Source organism: Narcine bancroftii, chromosome 3 (genome assembly GCF_036971445.1).
Source record: "Narcine bancroftii isolate sNarBan1 chromosome 3, sNarBan1.hap1, whole genome shotgun sequence".
Lineage (NCBI taxonomy): Eukaryota > Metazoa > Chordata > Chondrichthyes > Torpediniformes > Narcinidae > Narcine > Narcine bancroftii.
In genome coordinates, this window is record NC_091471.1 from 48,189,444 (window position 1) to 48,202,955 (window position 13,512).

At 36.2% G+C, this 13,512-nt stretch overlaps 1 protein-coding gene across 2 annotated transcripts in view; it reads right to left on the bottom strand.

Moving 5' to 3' along the window:
* Nucleotides 1-5,738: 5,738 nt before the first annotated feature.
* LOC138757147 (uncharacterized) overlaps nucleotides 5,739-13,512 on the bottom strand; it is a 61,305-nt gene continuing 53,531 nt past the window's right edge. Inside the window, exons 8-11 of one of the 2 annotated variants that reach the window (XM_069924015.1) lie at nucleotides 12,884-12,972; nucleotides 11,749-11,966; nucleotides 11,054-11,102; nucleotides 5,739-7,643 (exon numbers count right to left, since the gene is read on the bottom strand). In XM_069924015.1, coding sequence (XP_069780116.1) covers nucleotides 7,370-7,643; nucleotides 11,054-11,102; nucleotides 11,749-11,966; nucleotides 12,884-12,972 — 630 coding nt within the window. In that variant the 3' untranslated portion in view covers nucleotides 5,739-7,369. Of the gene's footprint in view, nucleotides 7,644-11,053; nucleotides 11,103-11,748; nucleotides 11,967-12,883; nucleotides 12,973-13,512 lie in introns of those variants that run through there. The other variant, XR_011353375.1, reaches the window with a different exon arrangement.

Genomic DNA, 13,512 nt, shown 5'->3' on the forward strand with positions numbered 1-13,512 from the left:
TTCCCACCAAAGTTAAAGGTAAATTCATCCATTTAAAAACATCTTCCCCAATCTTTTTAAGTAATAGAGAATAATTCAATTAATATAAATTTTTCAAATTATTATCTGTACGGATACCTAATTATTTAATACCCTCTTTGGCCATTTAAACTGAGTATCCATTTGACATTAAGTATAATCACCTTCTGTTAATTAGCATAATTTCACTTTAATCCCTATTTATTTTATAACCCAGAACTTTCCCATATTCTTCCAGTTGAACATATAATTTTTGTAAAGATGTCTCAGGGTTGAGTCAAATATATTAAAACATCACCTGCAAATAAATTAATTTAATGTTCTTTTTGACCTAACCTGCATCCTTTAATTTCCAAATTTCTTCAAATTGCTTGAGCAAGAAGTTCTATTGCTAAAATAAACAAAGATGGGGATAAAGGGCATTCTTGTCTACTTAATCTAGATAATTGAAACAGTGCAGATATTTGTCCATTGGTCACTACTGTAGCTTTAGGATTATTATATAATGCCCTAATCCAATTTACAAAATTCAATCCAAATCAAAATTTTTCTAATATCTTAAACAAAAAATTCCATTCCAATCAATCAAATACTTTTTTTCTGCATCTTAAGCCACTGCAACACTCATATCTGCTACATTTTCCGACAACTGTCCCTTTTTTTAAAACAAAACCTGTTGATCCATATTTATTAATTTAGGCAGGAATTTAGCCAATCTATTTAGCAAAATTATGGCAACAATTTTATAATCTGCATTTAGTAATGAAATGGATCTATAATATGAGGGTTTTAACATATATTTTAAAAATGGGAATTGATGTGACCTTTCTTCCAGAAACACACTTAACTGAAAAAGAACATTTGAAATTAAAAAGGGATTGGTTTGGACATGTAGTGTCTTCTTCATTTAATTCTAAGACAAGAGGTGTGGCAATTTTGATTTAAAAAAAAATCTTCCAATTAAACTTCAAAATGTCATGATAGATCCAGCAGGGATATATCCTTTTTAGGAATCACTGCAATTGTTACCATCGAAAATTATTCTGGGAGAGTATGGATCTCCATTGCCCAGTTGCATAAATATTGGATTGCTTTACAATCAGCTTCAAGAATTCTAGCTTGCATTTGTGCCAAAATCAAAAATAAATCAATTCTAGAATAAGAACCATACCTACTCGAATAAAATGAATAACCTTTCTCTCTTGGATGAATCCTGCTCCATATATCTATTAAATTCAAATCTTTTATCAAAACTAATGTAGCATTAGCTGGCTTTTTTCTCATTGTTACTCAGGTTGTTTTATCTAATGATGGATCTAAACAAAATTAAAGTCTTTGCCTATTAAAATATTCTCATTTGCCTTTGCTTGATTAAGAAATGAATCTTGTATCAACTTCTCATCATCAGTATTTGGAGTATACAGATTTACAAGAGTCCACAATTCAGAAAATATTTGGCAGTGTATCACTACATATCTCCCTGCTGGATCTATCATGACATTTTGAATTTTAATTGGAAGATTATTATTTTTTTAATCAAAATTGCCACACCTCTTTTAGAATTAAATGAAGAAGACAGTACATGTCCAAACCAATCCTTTTTTAATTTCAAATGTTCTTTTTCAGTTAAGTGCATTTCTGGAAGAAAGGTCACATCAATTCCCATTTTCTTAATATATGTTAAAACTCTTTCTTTTTATTTACCCGTTTAACCCATTAACATTAAAATTTACAAACTTCATTACCATGCTCATCTTGATAAAACTTAATCGATTACCCTCATCCCCCAAAGTCCCCTCTAATTCTAATAAATAATATTTCATGTGCATCTCCTCCAGCATCTAGATAAAGAGAAAAATACAAGCAAAAATAAAAATATATACTCCCATATTTATAACTATATTGATATATATGAAAACCTTCCCAGTAAGTGTTGTTTAACAATTTAACACTACCTCTCTCCAAAGTTACAAAAACACACAATCCTGCAGCGATCAGCACTTCCCACTTCTTAAAACTCCCTTCGTACACTTAATACATAAAATTTAATTGATTAATTAACCACATTTAAAATAGCTTCCCAGAAATAAAAAATGAAAAGAAAAAAGAATAATTCTTATTTTATCTTCCATCTCATTTATCATTTTTATGTTTAAGATATTCAAACTAAATATCAAGAAAGATGCTTGAGAATTAATATCAAATGAATTGCCCAAATACTTGAATGGAAAGACCATTCAATTTTCAATTGCTCCTTTTAGTACTGAAACATAAACTTTGCATTAATTGACATAAGAAATTGACATAAATGGCTCCTCAGGGCTGCTTTGCCATTCAAAAAGATTGTTCTTTGGCCATTTTTCCACCCAACAACCATGTTTTCTGATGTCTTATCTACCCACTCAAAGATTTAAAATGAGTAAACTTCAACAACCTTTCAATTTAAAGAATTTCTGTAGCACTGAGAATTTAAAAAAAAGGTGATATATGAATCATGCAATTTCTTTGTAACTGCTTCTTTGCTTGTCTTGAATTCATGGGTGGCACGATTAGTGTAGCAGTTAGTGCCACACTATTACAGTGACCCGTGTTTGAAACTGTCGCTGTCTGCAAAGAGCTTGTACATTCTCCCTGTGTCTGCGTGGGTTTCCTCTCAGCGTTCAGAAACAGAGAGGCTGTACATAAATTGGGTGTAATTGGGCATGGTAGGCTTGTGGATTGGAAGGGCCTGTAACTATGCTGTACATGTACATTTTAAAATTCAAATGGAGTTCAGGGTGTGTCGATGTGAGAAGGTAGAAGGTAGCGGAGGACAAACAGGGAAAATTGTTAAATGTTGGATGCTGATTAAATGTTCAAGGGAAAAGGTGTTCAGTACTGTGAAGGTTATAGGTAGATAGCTTTTATGATTAAATTTTTTTAACATGCTAACTTTAAAGAAGATTTCAATGTAATGTGGGGCCAAGGTAAGTGCTGAGTTGGAAAATAAAGTTGTCAGGGCATTAGAGTATACAAGGGGGATGCATGCAATTTATAGCATATTTAAAACTGGATATGGAAAATACAGCTAAAAAAATGCTACGTGAAAATATTCATGGAGAGAGCAAAATAGAACCATAGAATAATACAGCACAGATACAGGCTCTTTGGCCCATCTAGTTTACGCTGAACTATTATTCTACCTAGTCCCACTGACCATAGCCCTGCATAATCCTTCCATCCATGTGTCTATCCAAATTCTTATTAAATGATAACATTCAGGCCACATTCGCCACTTCGGATAGCAGCTCATTCCACAGTCCCACCACTCTCTGGGTGAAGAAGCTCCCCCTAAACTTTTCCCCTTTCACCCTTAACCTAGGTCGTCTGGTTTGTATCTCACTACTCTCAGTGGAAAAAGCCTACCTTCATTTACTCTTGTCTATCCCCCTCATAATTTTAAATACCTCTGTCTAACCTCCCCTCATTCTTCTACGCTCCAGGGAATAAAGTACTAACCTGTTTAACCTTTCCCTGTAACTCAGTTCATGAAGTCCGGGCAACATCCTAGTAAATCTTCTCTGCACTCTTTCAACCTTATTGATATTTTTCCTGTAGTTAAGTGTCCAAAACTGCATACAATACTCCAAATTTGGCCTCACTAATGTCTTATACAACTTTACCATAACACGCCAAGACTTATACTCAATACTTTGATTTATGAAGGCTAATATGCCAAAAATGCAACCCTATCTGTCTGCATGTCACTTTCAGGGAATTATCTATCTGTATTCCCAGATCCCTCTGTTCTACCACACTCCTCAGTTACCAAATATGTCCTTTGGTTTATCCTTCCAAAATGCAACACCTCACACTTGTTTGCATTAAATTCTATTTGCCATTTTCAGCCCATTTTCTAACTGGTTCAGATCCTTATGCAAGCTTTGAAATCTGATCCAATTTATCACATTAACATCCAAATTATTGATATAGATGATAAACAATAATGGTCCCAGCACCAATCCCTGAGGCACACCAATCACAAGCCTCCAGTCTGAGAAGCAATCATTCACTACCACTTTCTGGCTTCTCCTGTCTAGCCAATGTCAAGTGAAGTCATCAAGTTTATTGTCGTTTGCTTGTAAAAGTACAACCTGATTAAACAGTGTTCTCCAGTCCTCAGTGCTAACACAACCAGGGGACCAATTATTTGTACTCAAGTACTTTATTTGCTCCATGTTGCTTATATCTGCTATATACCACCCCCCCACCCCACACCCACCACCTGCTTTTGAACCAGATCCTCTATATCCCTCGAAAACCAACGTTCTCTATGCCTGTTTACTTTGACTTTCTCACAGGAACATACAAACTCTTTAATTTCAAAATTTCACCCTTGAAGGTCTTCCACTTACCTAGGACATCCTTTCCGTAAAACAATTTATCCCAATCCACACATTCTAGATCCTTTCTTATTTCCTCAAGATTGGCCTTTCTCCAGTTTAGAATCTCAACCCGAAGCCCAGACCTATCCTTCTCCATAATTAACTTAAAACTAATGTCATTATGATCACTGGACATAAAATGTTCGCCTACACATACTTCTGTCACCTGTCCTGTCTTGTTCCCTAATAGGAGATTCAGTATTGCACACTTGTTGGTTCCTCTATATATTAATTTCCAAAAACTTTCCTGAACACATTTGACAAACTCCAAAACATCAAGCCCTTTTGCAATATGCGAGTCCCAATCAATATGTGGGAAGTTAAAATCTCCTGGGATCACAACTGTTTCCTGCAGTTGTCTGCTCTCTTTTGGATGGTTTATAATACAACCCCATGAGTGTGGTCATACCTTTTCCGTTCCTCAGTTCCACCCATATAGCCTCAGTAGACGAGCCCTCTGGTCTATCCTGTCTGAGCACAGCTGTGATATTTTCCCTGCTGAGCAATGCCCCTCATCCCCTTTCATTCTCCCATTCTATCACGTCTTAAACAATGGAAGTCCGGAACATTAAACTGCCATTCCTTGTAACCAAGTTTCACTAATGGCCATAATGTCATAATTCCATGTGTTAATCCATGCTCTCAGCTCGTCTGCCTTTCCACCAATACCTCGTATTGAAATAGATGCACCCTGAAAACATTTCCATCATTTACAACCCTTTAATTTCTGATGTTACATGAAATCTTCACTTCATCTTTTCCCCCTCTACTCCCCTCTCAACTCTGGCACTCTGGTTCCCATCCTTGTGCAAATCTCATTTAAAACCCCTGGGGAAGCACTAGTGAATCTTCCCACAAGCATATCAGTCCCCCTCTAGTTCAGATGCAAGCCATCCTGTCAGAACAGGTCCCACCTTCCCTGGAAGAGAGCCCAATGATCCAGAAACCTGAAGTCCTCGCTCCTGCACCATGTCTTTAGCCACATGTTAAGATGTATTATCCTCCTATCTCTAACCTCTCTCGCATGTGGCAGGAGTAGCAATCCTGAGATTACTACCCTGGAGTACTCATGCTTCAACCTAGCACCTAACCCCTTGAACTCTTCTTGCAGGTCATGCTCATCTTTCCTAACCATGTCATTGGTCCCTTCACAAGACTTCTGGCTGTTCATCCTCTTCCTGAGAACACCGTGAACTCGTTCTGAGATATCTTGGACTCTGAATGTGGTCAGTTTTCAACTGAAACTGAATCAATAGCAGTCAACTGATGCATTTCTCTTTTTTGGACTATGAGATTTTAATAATAAATCCAAGTAAATGAAAAAAATGGCATGAGCATGCAATACAAAAAAACATGAGCCATAGTTAAGATTTTAAAATGCAAATGTTTATCTTGCATTATGGAAAAAGTATTTATGTTGTCTAAGAATTTCATATCTGGAATGAAAACAAAAAAATGCTAGAAACAGGAAACATATCAGGCAAATCTGAGGAAAAGAGAGTTACATTTCCTGTTCAATTTCAGAACTGGATTGCATTCATTATACCAGCCTGAGGAGATGAAAGAGACAGCAGATCTTGTAATCTAGAACAAAAAAAAAAATCTGCTGGAATATCTGGAGAGATTGAATAGCATCAGTGGAGAAAGAGAATTATTGACATTTAAGATTGGAACATTTCACCAATGCATTAATTATTCTTTTTTTTTTCTCCCACTGGTGTGCTCAACCCACTGAGTTCCTCCAACAGATTTTATAGTTTTGTTTTAGACCATAGGCAGTGTTTGTTTTTCCACTTCATTTAAAATTAAGAAACCCAAGGGATGGATATTCACATCAAAGGAGATCATGAGTGCAAATTCAAAATAGGGCAAAGGATGAAACCAACATTGCAGTTTTTAAAAGTAAAACATAAGTTTGCAGACACTGTGGTTGAAGTAAAAACCATGCTAGAGAAACTCAGTAGGTCAAACAGTGTACTTTATATAGCAAAGATAAAGATTCATCACCAGCATTTCGGGCTTGAGGCCTTTGTCAAGGTATAGTTTTTAAATAAGTTGGAAGGGATGATTAAATAAAGGAGGGATTTTAAGCAAAACAAAATGTAAATTTTGTTTCTAAGCATGCAGGAAATTGCTGGATGCAGAGGATGTGTATAATGCCGAAAGGTTAAAGGAGAAGGGAAATAAAATTAACACATGCTCTCACCAGAATATAATTGATAAAAGACTGGTAGCAACAAAGTGATAGAGATTAGGAACCTGAGCTGAGACAGTAATTGCTTTTCAGGCTCCAAGCAGAGAGCAGGAAAATTTGCCTTCTACTAACTCAAATTGAAGTTTATTTATTAAAAAAGTTACTTTCCATTCCAACTAGAGGGATGCACATTGGCTGTTCTTGTGCTTCCAGAATAGTAAGCTTGGAGGGGGCTTAGACTCTAGGTATAGATAGTATACTCTTCATATTGTTTGCCAAGTGCTTTCTTCACATGCAGTTTCCCACTGGGTGAGTGGGATTAATAGTTACTCTTGAATTATTTTACATGATTTGATGAATTTGACAAAAAGCTTCAAAGCATAAAATTAAATACTCTATCTCTTTCTTTTTGGCTTGGCTTCGCAGACGAAGATTTATGGAGGGGTAAATGTCCACGTCAGCTGCAGGGTCGTTTGTGGCTGGTCCGATGCGGGACAGGCAGACACGGTTGCAGCGGTTGCAGGGGAAAATTGGTTAGTTGGGGTTGGGTGTTGGGTTTTTTCTCCTTTGTCTTTTGTCAGTGAGGTGGGCTATGCATTCTTCTTCAAAGGAGGTTGCTGCCCGCCAAACTGTGAGGTGCCAAGATGCACGGTTTGAGGTAATATCAAATACTCTATAACAACAATCAAAGACGCAAGGCTCATACATCATCAGAAACTAATGTTTCCAGGGCTTATAAATGTTTTTGTATAGTTCTGTCTCCAATTATGCTCTTTGCTTGAATTGTGAAGTTCCTTATTGAGCCGTGTGAGCTCACAAGTATTTCCTTTGGTGAGCTTGGAGCTGGTTTCAACAGTGGTGCCTTCATTGGTTGATTCCATCTGGGCTTGTGTTGAGACACCTTCAGAGATTTCAAACCCATAATTTTACAGTATGCATTACACTGATGAAGAGCCTTGAACTGATCAATAAAGGAAACAGAACAGTTTCCTTTAAATCCTCTGTACCTGGAAGAGAATACATAAGGTATTATATCTATAACTGACAGGCCTTCTCAGTGATGGGCTAACTTCCACTATCACCACTGATCTACTTTTTGCTCATCTTCCATTCACCCCAATTGCATCCGAAATAAAGTGATAGAGATTAGGAACCTGAGCTGAGAGAGTAATTGCTTCTCAGGTTCCATGCAGACAGCAGGAAACTTTGTCATGGTACCTGTTCATGCTTTTTTAGCCGAAAAAGCTATTTGTGCAATTCCTCCGTGTGCCCAGTTGCTAAATCCTTGTAGTTTTGGAATATATCTACATAGAAGCTCTCAAGTGTATCAGATTGGGTCAGAAGTAAGCTTTGTCTTTCAAAAGTCCTGGATGCATCTTTAAATACATGTTGCGTAACATATTGTTGCTGCCACAAAACTGCGAAGTTGCACTCAAGGCAGTTAAATAACCCTCACCAACTTTGGCACAAACTTTTCCTTACAACAAATATAAACCAACTATTGCAATCATTAATTAATTGCTAAAATAATTGGAGCAGCTTGGCTCAGGACAATGAACTGATAGTCCTACAGTGATGTCCTGTGAATAAGAAGATTAGTATCTAACAATCACAACTTTTTAGTCAAGTATAACTCCAGTCTGAGGAGAGTTTGCCCATTGATTCACTTTGTCTTCATTTTTGCTATTGTTCTTTGATACTTTGATCAGTCAAATGATGACTTGATTTCAAAGGCCAAGTCATGATCATTTCAGCTTGGTAGTTGAGCAAATTATTTTCCATGCTTGAACCAAGGCTTGAATAAGATCTTGAGCAGAATATTTTTGCTGACCTGAACCTGAGCATCAATGTGCAAAAGATAGGTTTTAATTTTTTTGTATTAGTGTAAAATTATGTATTTTGGAAGGTTGAATTTCAAGATAATTTACATGGTTAATGGCAGTATTTTTGACATATTCTTAACTCCTATGTTCTTTCTCACAACTTCCAATTTATGTTGTCCCTTGCTTGTACCCCCTCTCCAGGTTCCCATCACCCCACCCTCTTATGGTTCCGTTCACCTACTACCCATACATTTCACCTACCAGATTCCCTTCCCCATCTGACCTTCATTTCTCCCCTAATGGTTTCCAGTATCACAATCCTTTTGGATTAAACTCCTGTATACAGGTGGTTAGCTTTCACTTTCAGCACCCCACCCCTCAATCTAGTTCCATCTGTCCTTTTTAACTCTTTTTCAATTTCCACCATCACCCACCTGCCTCTGTCTCCCTGCGCCATTCTTCCACCACCCCCCTCCCAGCTCCATGTTGATCATCCTTCACCTCTTCTCAGTCCACCCATCACTAATTTGCCCCTGTCTCACCCCACCCCTTTCTACTGGTTTTCTTCTCTTTCCAATGTAGGTTCTGATGCAGGGTCTGCACTCTACATTGGCAAATCCTTTCATCCCATTGTTGCTTCTTGATCTGGTTGGATCCTTGTGCAGTTTGGTTTTGCTCTAATATTTCTCTGTGCCATATGTAAGCCAACTGGCCTTTCTGCTTTTACTTGCCCTTTTTAAAGAAATAAGTTACACTTGCTATTATTTGACAGAACCTTCCCTAAATCAAAGGAATTTTGAAATACTAAAACCCACACATTAATATCACATTAGCTACTTCTTTTAAGATCTTGGAATGAAGTCCAACAGAACCTGGAGTCTTATCTGCCAGCACGAGTGAATATTTCTTGCATCTTCTATAGCAAAATATGATGCAACATCTGCCTTCTTATTTTCTATTACTAATTCTTTAGAGTTGTTTACCATAAGACCAATGGCCACTTTATAAACTCTAAAATATCTATAGAAATCCTTATCGTTTTTATATTTCTAATTAGCTTTATAATTTGCTCATATTTGATCCCATATTAATCTTTATTCATTCTTTGCAGTTTTTTAATATTTTAATCAAATCTTTAGAACTGTCACCCACCTATGTACAATTATATGTATTTTTTTTCTTCAAGTTTGGTGATATCTTTGACTTTTTCAGTTAAGCATAAATTGTGGGTCCAGTGAGATCTGTTTTTTTTTGCACTGGAAAATATCTATTGGATATCATCTGACTGCTCATTTTAGTTGTAAATAGTACAAAACAGAAGAAAAAGTGTAGGGAATTGCCAACATTTCTTTGCAAAGTACATATTTTTAAAATAAATTCAAAGAATTTTCCTCATGACCTGGAAGTCAAATTCACATTTGGGTATGGGAAGATGGAATGCAGAAATTCAAAGCTGTATCCTCTTGGAGAAAATTACATATAATTTGAGAAACAAATATGGTATATTTTTGCAAATTTGGAGCCTATATATGCACATTTTAGGTATAAATATGTTGTGGTGTTCTTCCAGCCTCTGGAGACCTGTGTTAATCTTCTTCCCTAAATTGACATATAAACCTTGCTGGAGTCCTGTGTTTTGGAAAGCGATCCTCAGAGTAATCCATGAAGCTATTTTTTTTTCTTTATATTAATATATATATACAAAATTTCTTTGGGCGTGGGGGGGGAATTTAGGGAAGGAAGGGGGGAGAGAGAGAGAGAGAGAGAGAGAGAGAGAGAGAGAGAGAGAGAGAGAGAGAGAGAGAGAGAGAGAGAGAGAGAGAGAGATTGTAACCATCATATAATGATTGAAACTCTTACATTCAAAAAATATTGTTTGATATAATTGTTTATTAATTACATGTATGGAAAATGCTTAAACATAAAATATTCAAAGAATTTTAATCCATATATGGGAAATGCTAGTTTCCTCATGTATTGCCAATCTCTATTTGCAAGTATTAACAGCCTCCTCTTGAGTAACGGGTTATTGCACATCGATCGGATATCAACTTAGGACTGGAGGGAAGGGGATTGATTTTCTTCTTTTCCATTTGTGATTTAATTAAGTTTTTTAAATAGCCCGTAAAAACTTCATGATCATTGTTATCTGCTTTCAGAAATATATCACTGAATTTCTCAACTTGTTCCAATAGGTTTTGAAAATAATCAATATTATGAGCTCTGTGTTCTACTGTACTACTGTACTAATGTACTAATGTACAATGTACTACTGTGTCCATGTATTTGTATGTTTCGTTACAACCATACAGTTTCCATAAATAGATGAAAGCAGACATATTCATGAATGAACATAAAAAAAAACAGACTAAAGAGGATCTTTCTTTTACTCTATTAATAATTGACTCATCTGGGAATTATAAGACGTTTATTAATTCAAATTGAAATCTTCACCCTAAGTCATATTAGAGTAAAATTACTAGCAATATTAAGCCATTGCTTAGCAACAGAGAAAGTGGTTATTGCAGCATCATTAATCAAGATATAGAAAATGAGTTGCTGTAATAAAGCAGCCCATTCTTTTCTTCACTTACCCTTTGCTACAAGTTGCTATTCCAACATCAGTTAATTTCAATCCTACACCTACAGGAAAACAATTGGAAAGAGCAAATTTCTTTTACAAATTTTGTCAAGCAGAAAACCCCATTAAATAATTGGAGAACAACATAATGCTGGCAAATTATAATCGTGATAAGGCAGGTTAGAAAGACTTGTTAATGTTCAGCAAAGATCTTTTATTGGAACTCTAATTATTTACCTTTACCCTTGCCCACTTACTTAACCTATCTATATCTCTTTGCAGTCTATTTTACAATTTCAATTCAATTTAGTGTCAACAGCAAACTTAGATTTGCTGTACTTGGTCCCCTTCTCCAATTCATTTATGCATATTACGAACATTTGGGGGAAACTTGGAGAGTGGTTGTAACCTGGAATTCACCATGTTATGATACAACATTTAAGAAGTATTTAAATTAACTTTTGAAATACTACAATGTCGTAAGCTATGGGCTAAGTGTTGAAAAATTGCATTAACATAGATAGGGGTTTGATGGTCAACATAGGCACAGTTGGCCAAAGGGCCTGCTTCCATGCCCTGACTCCATGACTCAATTTTGGATTCTTAAACTGTGTTACACCAGCCATCCTGCACATCTATAACACACATAATAAATACATCTATATTATGTCCTCCTCTAATGTATAAAAAGAAAACTGATTTATTTACCTTGTAAGTCTGTAACAAGAAGGTTTCCTTCTGTCCACTCATACACCCAGTGCTGGAATGTACAGCATTTTTGACCAACTTCAGATTCTTTTCTACCAACATTCAGTTCTCTGCCATCCTTCACTGAATATTTAACAAAGTCCCCTTTCAGTTCCTCTTCGACTGTTGCATAAGGGATGTTGTTTGCTGGGCGATGTACGAGGTATATGGGAATGATCCTGGAAAAAATACCTAACATTAGATTTTACTTCTGCTGCTCAGTTGCACATTACTTATCGAAGAAGTTGGGCACATGAACTCTAAAGTTAAAGGAATGTGCAACTGAAGGTCTCAGGTTCAGTCCCAATCAATGTTGAGTTAATGAAAAAAAAGCATATATGCATGACTGGTATATTGGTTGGAAGGACTTAGAAGGATATGGACCAAATGTAGGCAAGTGAAACTAGCTCAGAATGCCATCTTGGGGCAAGTTGGGCCAAAGGGCCTGTATGACTCTATGACCAAGTTGGCAGAACATGCATTACAATCTGCCTCAGATGCCCCAAAACAGGAGCCTGCCCCATCCTCCGAAAGTTTTCCTCACTTTGATCAGCCCAAAACTAACAATACTTAAAAAAAAATCAATAAATAATCAAACACTTTAAAATAATTTCTGATAGCTACAAATTATAGCAAAATGCCTCCTGTTAGAATACAAAACGTTCCACTTAGAGTCATGCATTTCCTTAGCCATTAGCAGACTGTGGACCAGTCATTTTCATTGCAATACAAACTTTAATTTTCATAATATACAATATTTATTCATATTTTTGGGATCTGGGCATTGCCGCAAGACCAGAATTTAGAGCCTTTGAGCTGTTGGTGGGGAGCATTTTTCTTGAACTGTTTCAGTTTTTCAGGTGAAAGAACTCCACAATTCTGTTGGGTAGGGAGTTCCTGGATTACAAGAATGGTGTGACTTGAAGGGGAATATAGAGCAGGTGGTATTCCCATGGATTTAAGCCCTAGTTCTTCATGGTAGAGGTGTTCAAATTTGGGATGTCCTATCAGCGGAGCCAAGGTGAGAAACTGCAGTGTAATTTTTAGATGGTGGACACACAACAGGAGCTAAGTCACAAAACACACATATACTCACTCAGGTGCTTTCCCAAATCCTTCTAACAATGTCCCCTTTGCTGAAAACATATTACCATATTGCCGAGCAGCATTCTGTACATGGCATTCCTGAAAATGAACAACATTGTTTTTTATTTCACTGCATTTAGAATACTTTTGCTTTGATTACGATAATATTCACAATCAATAACATTTTACCAGTTGAAAATGAAGCAACATTGCCACACCAAAATACACATAGGTAGATGTTCCAACTCAAAAAGAGGCTATTTGAGCAAATCAGCATTTATCCTCCATGCAATAAATATTTCCAATTATATTTACCCACCTTGTTATCAAAGCCTTTAATTTCCTCCTCTAATCTAATCTTGAATCTTTCTGCTTCAACAGCTGAAACTGGATATAATTTCCTCAGCTTCATCATTCTGTTCTAAGAAGTTTCTCCTTCCTATCCTTTCTGTATTGTGAAGACAATTCTGCACAGCACAAAATGAAGTTCAATGACTATGCTATTCAGGTTTATCTCTATTCCTTTGTTTATATATTCTTTAATCATTTATTTCAATGGAGCATAACTTTAGATGGGGCAAAGGAACATATACAAATTCATATTGTTATATATTAAAATGCGAATACGTAAGTACTAAA